Source organism: Salvelinus sp. IW2-2015, unplaced genomic scaffold (genome assembly GCF_002910315.2).
Source record: "Salvelinus sp. IW2-2015 unplaced genomic scaffold, ASM291031v2 Un_scaffold4166, whole genome shotgun sequence".
NCBI lineage: Eukaryota > Metazoa > Chordata > Actinopteri > Salmoniformes > Salmonidae > Salvelinus > Salvelinus sp. IW2-2015.
The window spans coordinates 142,764-161,818 of record NW_019945437.1 but is presented as its reverse complement, the minus strand read 5'-3'; the positions used below and the strand labels follow the sequence as shown (position 1 = coordinate 161,818).

At 43.8% G+C, this 19,055-nt stretch overlaps 2 protein-coding genes across 2 annotated transcripts in view; both read left to right on the top strand.

Moving 5' to 3' along the window:
- The window catches only part of LOC112076970 (runt-related transcription factor 2-like), a gene marked incomplete at its 5' end in the record, with an annotated part of 21,308 nt that extends 11,370 nt beyond the window's left edge, over positions 1 to 9,938 (top strand). Inside the window, one exon of the mRNA XM_024143591.2 lies at positions 8,702 to 9,938. Coding sequence (XP_023999359.2) covers positions 8,702 to 9,180 — 479 coding nt within the window. The remainder of the gene's footprint in view (positions 1 to 8,701) is intronic.
- Positions 9,208 to 19,055, top strand: part of LOC112076968 (dihydroxyacetone phosphate acyltransferase) — a 101,592-nt gene continuing 91,744 nt past the window's right edge. Inside the window, 1 exon segment of the mRNA XM_070441519.1 lies at positions 9,208 to 9,297. Coding sequence (XP_070297620.1) covers positions 9,208 to 9,297 — 90 coding nt within the window.

Below are 19,055 nucleotides of genomic sequence, written 5' to 3'. Positions count from 1 at the left end.
AGCCACCAGTCAGCCAGCCAGCCAGTCAGCCAGCCAGTCAGTCAGTCAGTCAGCTAGTCAGCCAGCCAGTCAGTCAGCCAGTCAGCCAGCAGCAGTCACCAGCCAGCCAGTCAGTCAGTCAGCTAGTCAGCCAGCCAGCCAGTCAGCTAGTCAGCCAGCTAGTCAGTCAGCCAGTCAGTCAGCTAGTCAGCAGTCAGCCAGCCAGCCAGCCAGTCAGTCAGCCAGCCAGCCAGTCAGCCAGTCAGCCAGTCAGCCAGTCAGCCAGCCAGCCAGTCAGTCAGTCAGTCAGCTAGTCAGCAGCCAGCCAGCCAGTCAGCTAGTCAGCCAGCCAGTCAGTCAGCCAGTCAGCCAGCCAGCCATTCAGTCAGTCAGTCAGCCAGCAAGTCAGTCAGCCAGCCAGTCAGCTAGTCAGCCAGCCAGCCAGTCAGCCAGCCAGCCAGTCAGCCAGCCAGCCACCCAGTCAGTCAGTCAGCCAGCCAGGCATCAGTCAGTCAGCCAGTCAGCACAGCCAACCAGCCAGTCAGTCAGTCAGTCAGCCAGTCAGCCAGTCAATAGACTGGCCGAAAAAATCCCTTCTATTCTAGACAGTCTACAGATCTAGAACAATCACCTTCTTCTAGAACAGTCTAACAGATTGGACAAATCACGTTCTATTCTAAGAACAGTCTAACAGATCTAGAAACAGTCACCTTCTATTCTAGAACAGTCTAACAGATCTACAACAGTCACCTTCTATTCTAGAACAGACTAACAGATCTAGAACAATGACCTTCATTCTAGAACAGTCAGAGTAGAACAGAACAGAGTAGAGCAGAACAGAGTAGCAGAGAACAGAGGTAGAAGAACAGAGTAGAACAGAACAGAGTAGGAAAGACACAGAGAGTAGAACAGAACAGAGTAGAACAGAACAGAGCAGAGCAGAACAAACAGAAAACAGAACAGAGTAGAACAGCAAAAAAGACAGAACAAAAGCAGAACAGAACAGAGTCTATAACAGATCTAGAACTCACTTCTTCTATTCTAGAACAAACTAAAAGATCGTAGCAACCCACGTAGTCACTCTGTACTTTTCTAGAACCATGTCTAACAATCTAAACATATCACCTATTCTAGACGGGAAATAGAACCCCGCCTTCTGGTAACAGATCTAAACTCATGGAACGAATAAGTCACCTTCTAGTCTCTAGAAGACAAGTTTAATCAAGGATCGTAGATACAACCTTTTCTAGAACAGCTAACATATCTGTACCTTCTTAGAAGTCTAACAATAATCAACCTTCTATCTAGAAACAGTCTAAACAGTCGAATCCTTATTCTGACGTTACAGACACACAATCACCTTCTAATTCTAGGCAACAGCTCTAACAAGAATCCAAACCAGATTCCCTTCCAGTTAATTTCTAGAACCGTTTAAGACCCCTCTCCCGCCACAAGAGTCTAAAACAAATCAACGCTTCATATCTAACAGTCTGACGACGATACCATAGATACCGACGTCAGTGTGCAAAGGGGTACAAGGTACCTAAGATACCGAGTCAGTGGTGAAGGGAGTAACAGGTACCGATACCCGAGTCAGTGTGAAGGGGTAACAGGTACCGATACCGAAATATATAAAACCAACACGTTATTTAGATGTAATGCACAAGTCAAAACTATATCTACTAAGGAACATCTAACACATACTAAACACACGGTACCATTCCGTAAGAACAATAATCATCTAAACAAGCACCCTGACCACAAAACAGTAAATGAAACGGATAGTGACTATTCTATCATGAGAGACAGGAACCTATCCCATGCTTAACAACAACTGGCTATTCAGACAGCACAAACAAGATAAAATGCCTACAACCGTCTAGTCCCCAATTCTAGAAGACCCCAGTCCTTAAGAACATGAAGTCCCTAGAGGTAACACAATCACCTGCCTAGTTTACCCAGAAGTCTACACGAAGTATCTAGACAACCAAGACTGTCCAAGTCCGATGAACAAGGCAAGGATACAACAACCGGTACCGGATAAGCCCAGCAAAGTCAAGCTGTGACAGAGGATACGAGGTAACTTATAAACACGAGTACAGATAGTGAAGGGTACGAGGTACGATACCGAATCAGTGTGAAGGGGTACAGGTACCTATACCGAGTCAGTTGAAGGGGTTACAGGTACCGAGACCGAGTCAGTGTTGAAGGGGACAGGTACCGGATACCGAAGATCAAAAGTGTACAAAAGGATACCAGAGAAGAAGAGAGACAGAGAGAGAGAGGAGAGCATACCGAGAGATGGACGCAGAGAGGATGAGTGGAAGGGGGGAGGGAAGGGCAGGTTAGAAGTGAAGAGGATAGAGATGTTGAAGGATGCACAGGTTATGGATAATATGGAGCTTGAGCAGAGAGAGAGAAACACACATCAGCATAGACATGCACACACACACATACAGAACACACACACATTCATACACAGTTCCCAGCAAACCAAAACATCCCTCAAACACATTTAATCTGTTCTTTAAAGGTTCCCAGAATGTTTCCTTAGGTTGTGGGAACAGTGTGGTGAGAACATTGTGGGGACGTCACAAAAGACGTGTTCTCAAACCTGTTCAGTCGTGCGGATGATTCTACAACGTTTCTTTTAGGTTGCAAAAAAAAACATTCACCTGATGTTACAAGAACGTTCCCGGGACACTTTTCATTTCTTCAGTCTAATATTATTTAGGACACAGAACGCAGTTTTCTGAGTTACTACAATGTTCTCATCCTCTTCATATGCTGTGTACTGTTACACTGTGTTTTAGGATTGTCTTTCTTCACGTGTTGAAAGTTGGATAGAGATTCCTGTAAATAACCAGTATTCTTGTGTATTCATATACTTCTTAAATACAGGCTCAGAACCTTCAGAACCTTCAGAACCTTCAGAACCTTCAGAACCTTCAGAACCTTCAGAACCTTCCGACTGAATAAAGAAACAATTTGATCTTTTCTCAATTTTAATCAAAACAAATACAATATGCTTTTTAATGATAAATAATAAATATACAAAAAAAATTTTTTTATGGATAGCATTTTCTGTGCAACAGGATCTTAACTTAGCCCCTTCAAGAACGCAAATACAGTTTCTATATAAACAGACTCTTTTTTTTTGTGTTGTTGGTAACTTATTTTGGAACATAATGTTGCCGCTACCGTCTCTTATGACCGAAAATAACTTCTGAACATCAGAACTGGGATTACTCACCACGGACTGGAAGAAGCTTTTTCCTTTAACGAGTCCGAAGGATATACTGCTCTCCTGGGAACAGGCCCAGATCCCCGTCATGTGGTGAAGAAACGACGGAGGAAAAGAGGATGCAGATCGGGCTGCCTTCTGAGAATCCGTAGGCGAGCGAGTAAACTCCCACTGCCATCAATTCTACTGGCTAACGTGCAATCATTGGAAAATAAAATTGATGACCTACGATTATCCTCCCAACTGGACATTAAGAACTGTAATATCTTATGTTTCACTGTGGCTGAAGGACGATACGGATAGAGCTGGAGGGATTTTAAATTCACCGGCAGAACAGAGAAGCTACGTCTGGTAAGACGAGGGGTGGGGGTGTGTGTCTTTTTGTCAATAACAGCTGGTGCGCGATGTCTAATATTAAAGAAGTCTCAAGGTATCAAGGCCTGAGGTAGAGTACCTTATGATAAGCTGTAGACCACACTATCTACCAAGAGAGTTCTCATCTGTATTATTCGTAGCCGTCTATTTACCACCACANCCTGAGGTAGAGTACCTTATGATAAGCTGTAGACCACACTATCTACCAAGAGAGTTCTCATCTGTATTATTCGTAGCCGTCTATTTACCACCACAGAACAAAGCTGGCATTAAGACCACTCTCAACCAGCTGTATAAGGCCATAAGCAAAGAAGAAAATGCTCATACAAAACCGGCTCTCCTATTGGCCGGGGACTTTAATACAGGCAAACAAATGTGCAACTAGGGAAAAAATAAATAAATCCGAGACCACCTTGACTCCACACACAGAGATGCATACAAAGCTCTCCCCCGCCCTCCATTTGGCAAATCTGACCATAATTCCATCCTCCTGATTCCTGCTTACAAGTAAAAACTAAAGCAGGAAGTACCAGTGACTCGCTAAATACGGAAGTGGTCAGATGATGCGGATGCTCAGCTACAGGACTGTTTTGCTAGCACAGACTGGAATGTGTTCCGGGATTCATCCAATGGCATTGAGGAATACACCACCTCAGTCATCGGCTTCATCAATAAGTGCATTGATGACGTCGTTCCCACAATGACCGTACTTACATATCCCAACCAGAAACCATGGATTACAGGCAACATCCGCACTGAGCTAAAGGCTAGAGCTGCCGCTTTCAAGGAGCGGGAGACTAATCCGGACGCTTATTAGAAATCCCGTTATGCCCAGAGACGAATCATCAAACAAGCAAAGTGTCAATACAGGATTAAGATTGAATCCTACTACACCGGCTCTGACACTAGTCGGATGTGGCAAGGCTTGCAATCTATTACGGACTACAAAGGGAAACCCAGACGCGAGCTGCCTAGTGACGCAAGCCTACCGGACAAGCCAAATGCATTTTATGCTCGCTTCGAGGCAAGCAACACTGAAGCATGCATGAGAACACCAGCTGTTCTGGATGACTGTGTGATAACGCTCTCGGTAGCCGATGTGAGCAAGACCTTTAAACAAGTAAACATTCACAAAGCCGCGGGGCCAGATAGATTATCAGGATGTGTACTCAAAGCATGCGCAGAACAACTGGCAGGTGTCTTCGCGGACATTTTCAAACTCTCCCTGACCGAGTCTGTAATACCTACATGTTTCAAGCAGACCACCATAGTCCCTGTGCCCAAGGAAGCAAAGGTAACCTGCCAATATGATTACAACCAATTAGCACTCACGTCGGTAGCCATGAAGTGCTTTGAAAGGCTGGTCATGGCTCACATCAACAGCATCCTCCGGGATACCCTAGACCCACTCCAATTCACATACCGCCCCAATAGATCCACAGATGACACAATCTTAATCGCACTCCACACTGCCCTTTCCCACCTGGAAAATGCTGTTCATTGACTACAGCTCAGCATTCAACACCATAGTGCCCTCAAAGCTCATCACTAAGCTAAGGACCCTGGGACTAAACACCTCCCTCTGCAACTGGATCCTGGACTTCCTGACGGACCACCCCTAGGTGGTAAGGGTAGGCAACAACACGTCTGCCACGCTTATCCTGAACACTGGGGCCCCTCAGGGGTGTGTACTTAGTCCCCTCCCGTACTCCCTGTTCACCCATGACTGCGTGGCCAAACACAACTCCAACACCATCATTAAGTTTGCTGACGACATAACAGTGGTAGGCCTGATCACTGACAATGATGAGACAGCCTATAGGGAGGAGGTCAGAGAACTGGCAGTGTGGTGCCAGGACAACAACCTCTCCCTCAATGTTCAATGTGATCAAGACAAAGGAGCTGATCGTGGACTACAGGAAAAGGCGGGCCGAACAGGCCCCCATTAACATCGACGGGGCTGTAGTGGAGCGGGTCGAGAGCTTCAAGTTCCTTGATGTCCACATCACCAACGAACTATCATGGTCCAAGCACACCAAGACAGTCATGAAGAGGGCACGACAAAACCTTTTCCCCCTCAGGAGACTGAAAAGATTTACAAATGACCTCAACTAACCTGTACCCCTTCACACTGACTCGGTATCGGTACCTGTACACTGACTCGGTATCGGTACCTGTACCCCTTCACACTGACTCGGTATCGGTACCTGTACCCCTTCACACTGACTCGGTATCGGTACCTGTACCCTTCACACCCTGATCTCGGTATCGGTACCTGTACCCCTTCACACTGACTCGGTATCGTACCTGTACCCACAACTGATTCGGTATCGGTACTGTACCCCTTCACACCTGACTCGGTATCGTACTGTACCCCTTCACACTGACTCGTATCGGTACCTGTACCCTTCACACTGACTCGGTATCGGTACCTGTACCCCTTCACACTGACTCGTATCGAACCTGTACCCCTTCACACTGACTCGGTATCGGTACCTGTACCCCCGCACACTGACTCTGTATCGGTACCTGTACCCCCGCCACAACTGACTCGCGTATCCGTACGGTGTACCCCTTCACACTGACTCGGTACTCGGTACCTGTACCCCTTACACTGATCGGTATCAGGTACCTGTACCCCTTACACTGACTCGGTATCGTACTGTACCCTTCACACTGACTCGGTTCGGTACCTGTACCAACCGTTCACACTGACTCGGTATCGTACCTGTACCCCTTCACACTGACTCGGTATCGGTACCTGTCAACCCTTCACACTGACTCGGTATCGGTACCTGTACCCTTCACACTGACTCGGTATCGGTACCTTGTAACCCCTTCACACTGACTCGGTATCGGTACCTGTACCCCTTCACACTGACTCGGTATCGGTACTGTACCCCTTCACACTGACTCGGTATCTGTACCTGTACCCTTCACACTGCTCGGTATCCGGTACCTGTACCACCACTGACTAGTATCGGTACCTGTACCCTTACACTGACTCGGTATCGGTACCTGTACCCCTTACACACTGACTCGGTATGTACCTGTACCCTCATCACGACTCGGTATTACTGTACCCCTTCACACTGACTCGGTATCGGTACCTGTACTCCCTCCACTGACTCGTATCGGTACTGTACCCCTTCACACTGACTCGGTATCGTACCTGTACCCCTCACACTGACTCGGTATCGGTACCTGTACCCCTTCACACTGACTCGGTATAGTACTGCTGCTACCTACCTGTCAAACGCTGAATCAACGTTCAGTACTAGTACTCAACTGACGATATCAAAGCTACACAGTACCCACTCACAAAAATGACTCATCGTATCGGTACCTGTACCCCGCACACTGACTCGTATCGGTACCTGTACCAACAACACTGACTCGGTATCGGTACCTGTACCCCTTCACACTGACTCGGTATCGGTACCTGTACCCCTTCACACTGACTCGGTATCGGTACATAGCCTCGTTATTTTTTACTTTCGTTTATTTGGTAAATATTTTCTTAACTCCTCTTGAACTGCACTGTTGGTTAAGGTCTTGTAAGTAAGCATTTTACAGTGAGGTCTACACCTGTTGTATTCGGCTCATGTGACAAATAAAGTTTGATTTGATTTGGTGTTGCAGAGCGTTAATGATCTGGCTGCAGATCTGGAGATCACGTGTTCAATCCGACAGACATATATTAACCATGTTTCAGTTACCAGTATTTCTCTGGGTTAGACCTCCAAGACAAGGTCAAATGCATATTGTGTGAACATCAATGAAATGTTATGTTAAACCTAAAACAAATAGTGCTATAAAAATCCTAAAAGTGACTTATTTGGAAATTGTGAAACATTGTGGGAATGCAAACGACTCCCGTAACTTAATTAAATGTTCTGGGAACCTTTAAATAACTCAGAAAGGCTGTTCTGTTAAACATTGAATGACTGTCATCACAACTGAGCATATTCTATGTTATGGGAACCTATCTCTTGTAATGTTCCCACACTGTTCCCATAACCTAAAGAAATGTTTGAGGAAATTTTAAAGAACGTAAAAATGTGTTCTGGGAACATACTTGTATTTTGCACCCTAAAATAAACTTTGTATAATCAACTGGACAGCTTTTATATTTTGGGGAAATGTCTTTTGTGATGTTCCCACCAGATTGTTCCCACAACCTAATGAAACATTCTGGGAACCTTTACAAGAACAGACAAAATAGGTTCTGGGAACATTCTTGCAACATCAGGCGGATGTTTTGTACAAACATTGTGTAATCATCATCCCGACTGGACAGTTTTTGAGTTATGAGAACAATTGACGCAACCTAACGAATGTTTTGGGAACTTTCACAGAAGTAATTTTGGTTTGCTGGGAAAACATTACTGGCACATTGTGTTACTACATTACCTGGTCGTTTTGACGCTGTTCTGCGGAAGTTGGTACAGATGTTGGGCACAATATGTTAGTGAATGTTAGAAGAACATTCCAAGGATATTCCATTTAAAACATAAAAAAATAAAATCTTTGAATATTTTGGGGATGTTATCATCCTAATATTATATAATGTTAGATAAAACCCTAACTAGAACGTATTGGGGAATTTTAGCTAATGTTCTGGGAATGTTCCCAGTTTGCTGGGTTATGAGGTCAGTTAACACAGCTTCACTCACATCTGATAAAGAAGCCAATCATTTTTGTTCAAAGCATGATATTTGTTTTAGAATGTTAAAACTCTGAACACAATGAGAACATGTTCAATAGCACATTCTCTACCATTTAGGTTTGAAATGATACAATAAATATAGTTTGGGCTTGTTTGCTGCTGTCTTGGCACAGCTCTCCAAAATAGATTGTAAAATAAATGTTCTTATCTTATTGGGACCACATTAATAGAGAATAAATAAATTGTTTTCTTTATGAAGGGACAATAAAGACAAATTAATGAAACTAATTTCTCTCTCTCTCCACCCCTCTCTCATTTTCCCTCCATATCTCTCTCTCTCTCTCTCTCTCTCACTTTCCCTCCATCTCTCTCTCTTTTCTCTCCTCTCTCTCTCTCTCTCTCTCTCTCTCTCTCTCTCTCTCTCTCTCTCTCAGATCTCAGTCCGTTCCCAGGCCAGTTTGATCGTCAGTTCCCGGGTCTCCCCTCTCTGACGGAGTCTCGTTTTTCCAGTCCCAGAATGCACTACCCCACCACCTTCACCTACACCCCTCCCGTCACCGCCGCCATGTCGCTAGGCTCCGCCCACTACCACACCTACCTGCCCCCTCCCTACCCCGGTTCCGCCCAAAGTCAGAGTGGACCTTTCCAAACCAGCAGTACTCCCTATCTTTACTATGGAGCCTCCTCTGGGTCGTACCAGTTCTCCATGCTTCCCGGGGGGGACCGCTCCCCCTCCAGGATGGTTCCTCCCTGCACCAGCGCCTCCACAGGCAGCTCCCTGGCTAACCCTAACCTGCCCAGCCAAGGTGGGGGCGAGGGGGCGGTGGAGGGGGATGGGAGTCACAGCAACTCCCCCACTGTACTCAACCCTGCTGGGGGGCGCATGGACGAAGCTGTCTGGAGACCCTACTGAGGAGGAGAGGAGGAGGAGTTGGAAGAGATGAAGGAGGCGGAACAGGAGGAGGAAGAAGAAGAGGAGGAAGATGAAGAGGAGGAGGAGGAGGAGGAAAGGAGAGGAGGCCCGAAGAAAGTAGGTGTGACAACTTAACTGATGTCATGGTTTTTAAAGCACAAAACCTTTAAAAGGGAGTTGTTGAGTTGTGATGAATAAACACCAGTGTCTCCTGCACCTGGGAATATACTCTGAGATAAAATAACCAAAGAAACAAAGGGAATGACTAGTATGAACCTGTCTGGAGGAATGTGTTGTGGCCAGACAGACACTACAAAGGGATCTCGTCTCTTCTCAGCATCAATGAGACACAAACATGAACAATTATGGTAGACTGCAGGCCTCAGTGGAGAAGACATTATAATACTAAAGTATTACCACATAGTATGATAGTACTACAATACTATTATATAGTACTATACCATAGTACTACAATACTACTATATAGTACTATACCATAGTACTACAATACTACTATATAGTACTATACCATAGTACTACAATACTACTATATGGTACTATATCATAGTACTACAATACTCCAGTATCATCATCCACCGCCTACAAGACAATTCTTCAGGCTATTTGTAGCAGACGGCTTTTTTTTTTCTTTTCTATAAGGCTTTCAGCTGAGTATGTTATGTACTAGGACTATTTAACAGGACAATATAACAGGACTATTTTACAGGACTATATAACAGGACAATTTAACAGGACTATATAAAGGACAATTAAAGACTATATAGAATGAAAGCAAGACGAAAAAAAGGAAGAGGTGAAAAAAAAGAAGGGATTATTTTTAGCGGATATTTAACAGGACTTATTTACAGGACTATATGAAAGGACTATTTACAGGACTATATAACGGACTATTTTACAGGACTATTTTAAGGATCTTTAACAGACTATATACAGGACTATTTAAGGACTATTTACAGGACTATATAACAGGACTATTTACAGGACTATTAACAGGAAATTTAACAGGACTATATGACAGGACAATTTAACAGGACTATATAACGGACAATTTCCAGGACTATATAACAGGACATTTAACAGGACTATATAACAGGACTATTTTACAGGACTATTTAACAGGACTATTTAACAGGACTATTTACAGGACATTTTAACAGGACTATTTAACAGGACTATATAACAGGACATCACTGAGTAGCAAAAGAGGACAGGAACTTTTTATGCTACCATGGGTGATGACAGTCACACACGTGTTACATAGTGACGATGAGAGTTATTGTGTGGTGGTATGAACAGCAAGTTTAAAATGTCTGTACACTCATTTTATATCAATTAATTAAAATGGTATATTATTTGTGAAAAGACGATGTGGGTTGAGGAGTTTTACTTATGAAGCTATAAATTATGTAATGTATTTGTTAACTTGAGGGTAATCGTAAATCAAATATTTTTGATGCATGTGTATGTAACGTTTCAATTAGATCCACTCTGTCTTTTTTCAAAGTCATTTAACAGATCCAAAGATGTATATTTTTAATAGTTGTAAGTTCATCTCTCCAAAGAGAATGAGAAATCCTTTTTTGCTCTGTAAAATAATGATAATTCTGTCTGAATGATGACTCCTTGTACATACAGCAGACGCCGTGTAGTTACGGAATAAACACCGAGCTCTGACTTACACGGCGGTGACATGTACTGCGGTCTGCTTCACACGGCGGTGACATGTACTGCGTCTGATTCACACGGCGGTGACATGTTTCGTCTGACTTACAGGCGGTGACTGTACTGCGCGTGTGGGTAAACGGCCGTCTAACCAAAGACGACTCGTTACTTCATCAGGGGGAATTTTTTGTCACGTTGAAACGGTTCAAATACGGAGCTGAAAGGTGAACGATCTGTCTAGTGCCCTTGAGCAAGGCACTAAACCTTATTTCTACAGAGGCACTTTATAATGTGACCTGGTCGTGATCTGGTCGTATCTGGCGTGACCCTCGGTCGTGATCCTGGTCGTGATCTGGTCGTGACTGGTCGTGATCCTGGTCGTGTGCTGGTCGGCCTGGTCGTGATCTGGTCGTGATCTGGTCGTGACCTGGTCGTGATCCTGGGTCGTGACCTGGTCGTGATCTGGTCGTGATCCTGGTCGTGACCTGGTCCGTGTATCCTGGTCGTGATCCGGTCGTGATCCTGGTCGTGCCTGGTCGTGATCCTGGTCGTGACCTGGTCGGACCTGGTCGTGATCCTGCTGTGACCCTGGTCGTGACCTGGTCGTGATCCTGGTCGTGATCCTGGTCGTGACCTGGTCGTCAGCCCCACCTGTGTTTTGTCAGGGGGATTTGGGATAATCATTTCGTTAGACTGATGTAGCACCCAAATTATTATTTTATTATTATTTTAACAGAGATATATACTTATGACAAGGTACAAGTCACGGTACAGTACAGAAAGTACAGTAACATGTCAACGATACAGATCCAGATACATGTACAGTCAAGATACACAGATACACAGGTAAAGGTAAAGATACAGGTCACAGGTACACAGGTACTGTAGGCCAAGATAAGAGGTTGTGCAGGCTTTTTTTGGTGTCCAAAAAAGGTGTATGGTGTGCTGGTCAGCGACCTCATCGTGATGGTTCCACTCAGTTAATAGGAGTCACATACGCTATCTACATTACACAATCACATACACATCACATGTACATTAAATCACATCACATTACATCAATCACATAACTATGTACATTAATCACATATATCTACATACAATCACATACACTAACATTACATCCAGTACACTCAACTACATTAGTCCAATCAATGACTATCTCACATTCCATTAATACACTATTTACATTACAGTCACATACACCTATCTACATTACAATCAATCCACAATATACATTAAATCACAATACACTATCTAACATACCCTAATCACATACACCATCTACATTACCAATCACATACACACTGCTACATTAACAATCACATATACTATCTTACATTACAATCGCATACATATCTACATTAAATCATATACTATCTAATTACCAATCACATATACTATCTACATTACATACATACTATCTACATTACAATCACATATAATCTACATTACATACATACACTATTCTAATTACCATCTACATTACACATATCATCTACATACAACATCTACATACCAACACATATACTACATTACCAATCACAATACCATCTACATTACCAATCACATACACTATTACATTAACCAATCACATACACTCTCTACATTACCTAACTACAATACATCTCCACATTACATCAATACACCATCTAACATTACCAATACAACTATCTACATTAAATCACTACGCTATCTACATACCATCACTACTCTCTACATTCCAATCACATACATTCTACATTACCAATCGACATACCTTCTACTTACCATACATACACTTGTTACATTACCAATACATACACTCTACATTACCAATAATACACTATCTACATTACCAATCAATACCTATCTACAATAGGTTGCAAACTTGAAGTAGCTTTTCCAAATTCCCAGTTTTTCCAGAAATAGATTGAAAGATTGGGACAGATGGCGGGACATCCTGGAATTTGCAACACATATCACATTCATACAGTAGTTACTCCAGTAATCATTATATTTCGATGAGATTTCAACGACTTGGTGTTCAGCATCTGATAATGACTAGCGGTTACTGATCTGGTGCGATGTGCTACAGATGAGTCTCTAAAATAGTATCTTGGTGTAACACTTAAAAGCAAACAGTAAAATATTATATATATTTTTTCTTTCATGTATTATTAATTTATAATCTCCACTGTTTTAAACATTATTTTTCTTCTTTTTTTTTTAAAGTCTGGATAAAATGTTTTTCTTCTTTGAGTTAATTATTTTTATTTTCTTGTTGTTATTTCTATTTAGTGTCGCGGTAGTCTGACACAGTCCAGTATCCTCATGTTAGGACGTTACCATAACAACACAGTATACGGAGAGAAGAGGTTTCCAGTTATCTTATGAACCATGTTGATAGAGGTGATGGTGATACGTACCATACAGGAGGACAGTGTTTCTATCATAAACCACCGTCTGAATGTCTGAATGTCTGTCTGTCGGGCAGGCTGGGCGGCTGGCGTCTGTCTGGCGGCTGTCCATCTGTCTGTCTTGGGCGGGCTGCGCTGTTGGCTGGACTCGTATCTGTTGTCTGTGGGCGGGCTGGCGGTCTGTCTGTCTGTCTGTTTGTCTGTCTGGCAGCTGTCTGTGTTGGCAGGCTGGTGGTCTGTCTGGCTGGCTTCGTCTTGTGTCTGCTGTCTATATGTTCTGGCTGTCTGGTGTCTATATGTCTGGCTGTCATGTGTCTGTTGTCTATATGTCTGGCTGTCTATCTAATTCGTCTGGCTGTCTATCTGTCTGGCTGGCTGGCTGTCTATGTGTCTGGCTGTCTATATGTCTGGCTGTCTATCTGTCTGGCTGGCTGGCTGTCTATATGTCTGCTGTCTGTCTGGCTGGCTTCTGGCTGGCTTGCTGTTATATGTCTGGCTGTCTATGTGTCTGCTGTCTATATGTCTGGCTGTCTATCTGTCTGGCTGTCTGGCTGTCTATCTGTCTGGCTGGTGTCTGGGGTGGGTTAGTGGTTGGTGCTGCTGTCACAGTCACACACCATGGAGAACACTTAGCCTAAGTGTCATTGACATTAGAATAGACTGACTCATAAGGCTGCTGGCTAAGGTTATGTCTTCTGTCTTAATGGCACCCATTCCTATGTAGGCACACTTTAGACCAGAGTTTATGTCTAATGGCACCCTATTCCTATGTAGGCACTCTTAGACAGAGTTATGTCCTAATGGCCTATTCTCTATGTAGGCACTACTTTAGACAGAGTTCTGTCCCTAATGGACCTATTCCTATGTAGTCACTACTTTAGACCAGAGTTAGTTCCTATGACCTATTCCTTGTAGTCACTATTGAGACAGATTCTGTCCTAATACACCTATTCCCTATTGTAGTCACTATTTAGACCAGAGTTCTTGTCCTAATTACACAACACTATTGCCTATGTAGCACTACTTGACCAGAGTTCTGTCCTAATTACCCTATTCCCTATGTAGTACTATTTTGACCAGAATTCTGTCCCTAATTACACCCCTATTCGCTATGTAGTCATATCTTTGAGACCAGAGTTTTGTAATACAACCTATTCGCTATGTAGTCCACACTTGTAGACCAGATTCTGTCCTATATTACACCCTATTCGCTATGTGTAGCACTATTTAGACAATAATTTCTGTCCTAATTACACCCTATTCGCTATGTAGTCACTATTTTACAGAGTTCTGTCCCTACATTCACCCTATTCGCTATGTAGGCACTATTTAGACCAGAAGTTCTGTCCTAATTAACCCTATTCTATGTAGTCACTATGGTAGTACAGAGTTTGTTCCTAATTACACCTATCCTATTGTCCAATACTTTATACGCAGAGTTCTTCCCTAATTACACCCTATTCCCTATGTAGTCACTAGTTTAGACCAGAACAGCCTCAATTCGTCGGGGCATGAACTCTACAAGGTGTTGAAAGCGTTCCACAGGGATGCTGGTCCCATGTTGACTCCAATGCTTCCCACACTTGTGTCAAGTTGGCTGCATGTCCTTTGGGTGGTGGACCATTCTTGATACACACAGGAAACTGTTGAGCGTGAAAAACCCAGCAGCGTTGCAGTTCTTGACATGCTGGTGCGCCTGGCACCTACTACCATACCCCGTTCAAAGGCACTACAATCTTTTGTCTTGCCCATTCAACCTCTGAATGGCACACATACACAATCCATGTCTCAATTGTCTCAAGGCTTAGAAATCCTTCTTTAACCTGTCTCCTCCCCTTCATCTACACTGATTGAAGTGGATTTAACAAGTGACATCAATAAGGGATCATAGCTTTCACCTGGATTCATCAGGTCAGTCTGTCATGGAAAGAGCAGGTGTTCTTAATGTTTTGACTAGTCAGTGTATGGAATAGGCAGCCTATAGTAAGGCCCTGTCTAACGGAGGGTAACACAGGGTAACGGAGGGTGACACAGGGTAACGGGGGGTAACACAGGGTAACGGAGGGTAACGCAGGGTAACGGAGGGTAACACAGGGTAACGGAGGGTGACACAGGGTAACGGAGGGTAACACAGGGTAACGGAGGGTAACGCAGGGTAACGTAGGGTAACGGAGGGTAACGCAGGGTAACGGAGGGTAACACAGGGTAACGTAAGGTAACGGAGGGTTACGCAGGGTAACGGAGGGTAACGGAGGGTTACGCAGGGTAACGGAGGGTAACGTAAGGTAACGGAGGGTTACGCAGGGTAACGCAGGGTAACGGAGGGTAACGGAAGGTAACGGAGGGTTACGCAGGGTAACGGAGGGTATTGCAGGGTAACGTAAGGTAACGGAGGGTATTGCAGGGTAACGGAAAATTAGGATCTGAAAGCCGAGAGAAACATGGCTGGGTTCAAGGCTACAATACAACCCTGGAGATAGTGGTCCACACACACACACACAGACACACACACACACACACACACACACACACACACACACACACACACACACACACTGCTCACCTTTAACAGATATTAATCGATGTAAATATTCTCACTTTTAAACATATTAATATTAAATATTCCTCACGACTTAAACAATCTGTCATTAAATATCGGCTCACATTAAAGATAATTTATCATTAAGATATCGCTCACATTAAAGCATCTTATACATTAAATACCGCTCGCACGATTAAAGGATGATTGATCATTAAGCTATCCTCCCATTAGAAATATCCTCACCTTACAAACATCACTGTACAATTAAATATCCCACATTATAAGATAATTATCCATTAAATATCCTCATATTACAACCCTCTCTAGCATTTAAAACCGTAATAGTGATAATTCGTTCGACGGCTTTAGCACGTATATCTTGTGGTCCTGTTTCCTTTAATGTTCAACTAGACTTCGTCCCAGCCTGACGGTGTGAGTGCCCAGTAGTGTGTGTGTGGAGAGTGTAAAGGATAGCAAAGGTGTTATATTTTAGTGACATAAGAGCTACCTGCTGTGTCTATTCTAAAATGATGACATAGACACAGGAGGATGAAATGAAAACACACAGCAGTAAGTAAAATCATTTTAATTGCTTATTAAAAACATATAAAAATGTACAATCACAATGCCAATTTCACTCACTGTTGTCAGGTTGATTATCCACTTTTGAAAAAAGGCTCTTTGTACCAAAATGAAAGATTGACTGAGATGACCTGTAGCCACAGCTACAGCCCCGTTTATACCTGGTGCTAACATGTGTCCTATGTCCTGATTTTGTCCACATTCTGATTGTTGCCCACATTTTAATATAAAGGAGTAGAACAATTAAGAGATGCATTGTGATCAGATTTATATAAGTGTACATGGACAAGCATTCAGGTCAAAATCATCGGACTAATATCAGCGAAAGAAGGCTGGCTTACATGTTAGAAACGAATTAAGCAGGGCTTCTGACTAGAGGAATATTTGCACCTGTGGAAGTAGTACCAGAGTCACTACAGAGGAGACCAGAGGAGACAGTCAACTACAGAGGAGACCAGAGGTAGAGCCAGTCAACTTCAGAGGAGACCAGAGGGAGACGCGAGTCAACTACAGGAGGAAGACCAGTCAACTACAGAGGAGGACCAAGAGGAGAGCAGTCACTCAGAGCCTACACTCCTTCGAAGGCGACAGGAGAAGACCAGGCTAACTCAGAAGTCAAGAGGAGACCGAGAGGAAGAGCCAGTCAAACTACAGAGGAGACCAGAGGAGACTGAGCAGGAGACCAGGTCACTACAGAGGTAGACCAGAGGAGACGCAGTAATGGAGATTCGCGTAGGAGACAGTCAACTACAGAGGAGACAGAAGGAGAGACAAGTCAACTACAGAGGAAGCACCAGAGGTGAGACAGTCAACTTTCAGGAGCCCCAGATAGAACCAGTCAAGACAGTGGAGAGCAGGATCAGCAACTTCAGAGTGAACCAGAGGAGACCAGCGTCAAGCTCAGAAGACCAGAGGAGACCAGACAGACTGTAGTCCTACAGACGACGAGAGGAGACCACGACGGAGACCGAGCTGAACCTAGCATGATGACCAGAGGATCCAGAGTGGACGAGACTTGAGGAGACCAGTAGGAGACAGTCAACTACAGAGACAAGAGACGGCGACCGCAGAGGAGACCCAGGAGCATCAACTACAGAAGACAGAGGAAAGAGAGCCCAGCAGAAAGAAGACGCAGAAGGAGACCGAGATGAGACCAGTGAGACTAACGAGACCTAGAGGAGAACCAGACTACTACGAGAGCAAGGAGACACCAGACAGGAGGTCGAGGAGATGAGAGTCTGCTGAGTAAAAAGCCTCTAAAGGCCTCTAATTCATTCTATCCTTTGCTGACCTGATGAGGAGCCGGTGACAGAACATAGACAAACGAAAAACACATGAATGTTTGAACGATTGTTAGACGAACGGCTGGACAGATAAAACAATTATGAAATTTATCATCTGGTCAGTCAATGTTGTTTAGGTACTGGAAGTTTAGCCATCGGTTGACTCTTTTGTTGTAAAAGACGCAGAACACTACACAGAAACACAAAGCGTAACCAGAACAGACAAGGTCAGCGGCAGGTCGGAGGATGAGATTACTTTCATATCAACCACTGATCTGTCATTGGTTGTTGTGTTGTAATAAATACATGGCTTCCGTTACATAAGATACATTTCCCTTATGGGCTCTGGTCTAAAGTATGTGCATCTATTAATGGGAATTGTGGTTCGTATCAGGAGCTCTGGTGCTATCAGTAGTGCACATTAATTACTTATATAGGGATAAGGGTTCTATAGGGTGCTGGACTAAAGTAAGGTGATATATAGGGAATAGGCGTTCTATAGGGCTTCTGGTCTAAAGATAAGTGCACTAGTACTACGGGAAGATAGGGTTCTATATGGGCTCTGGATCCTAAAGCTAGTGTTTACTATATATAGGGAATAGGGTTCTAATAGGGCTCTGGTCTAAAGTAGTGCACTATATAGGGAATAGGGTGCCATAGGGCTCTGGTCTATGAAGTAGTGCACTATATAGGGTAGTAGTGGAACTATGGCACCCAGTCTGCTGTAGAGGACATCTTGTCTGGTCAGATACTCAAGGAAACAAAACAGAACGACAATCATAGGTTCAATTACGAGTAATATTGTTCAACAAGCCATTGTTTCAAAGTTTAGATGGAATACGACATATAATATTTCGATTGAGTTTCAAATGAAAAGACATGTTGTTTTGTCTTTCAGAGTTTCAGTACTGAAGCCAGTTCCAGGTCCAACTCCTAATTCCACCCGGAGGGAGAAGGCCACTACTGTGAGTGAGCGTGTTGTGTGTGTGTGTGTGTGTGTGTGTGTGTAGTGTATGTGTGTGTGTGTGTGTGTGTGTGGTGTGTGTGTGTGTGTATGTGTGTGTGTGTGTGTGTGTGTGTGTGTGTGTGTGTGTATGTGTGTGTGTGTGTGTGTGTGTGTGTGTGGTGTTATGTGTGGTGTGTGTGTGTGTGTGTGTGTGTATTTGTGTGTGTGTGTGGTGTGTGGTGTGGTGTTGTATTGTGTGTGTGTGTGTGTGTGTGTGTGTGTGTTGTGTGTGTGTGTGTGTTGTGTGTATGTGTTGTGTGTGTGCTGTGTGTGTGGTGTGGGTGTGTGTGTGTCGTGTGTGTGTTGTGTGTGTTGTGTGCTGTGTGTGTGTGTGTGTGGTGTGTGTGTGTGTGTGTGTGTGTGTGTGGTATGTGTGTGTG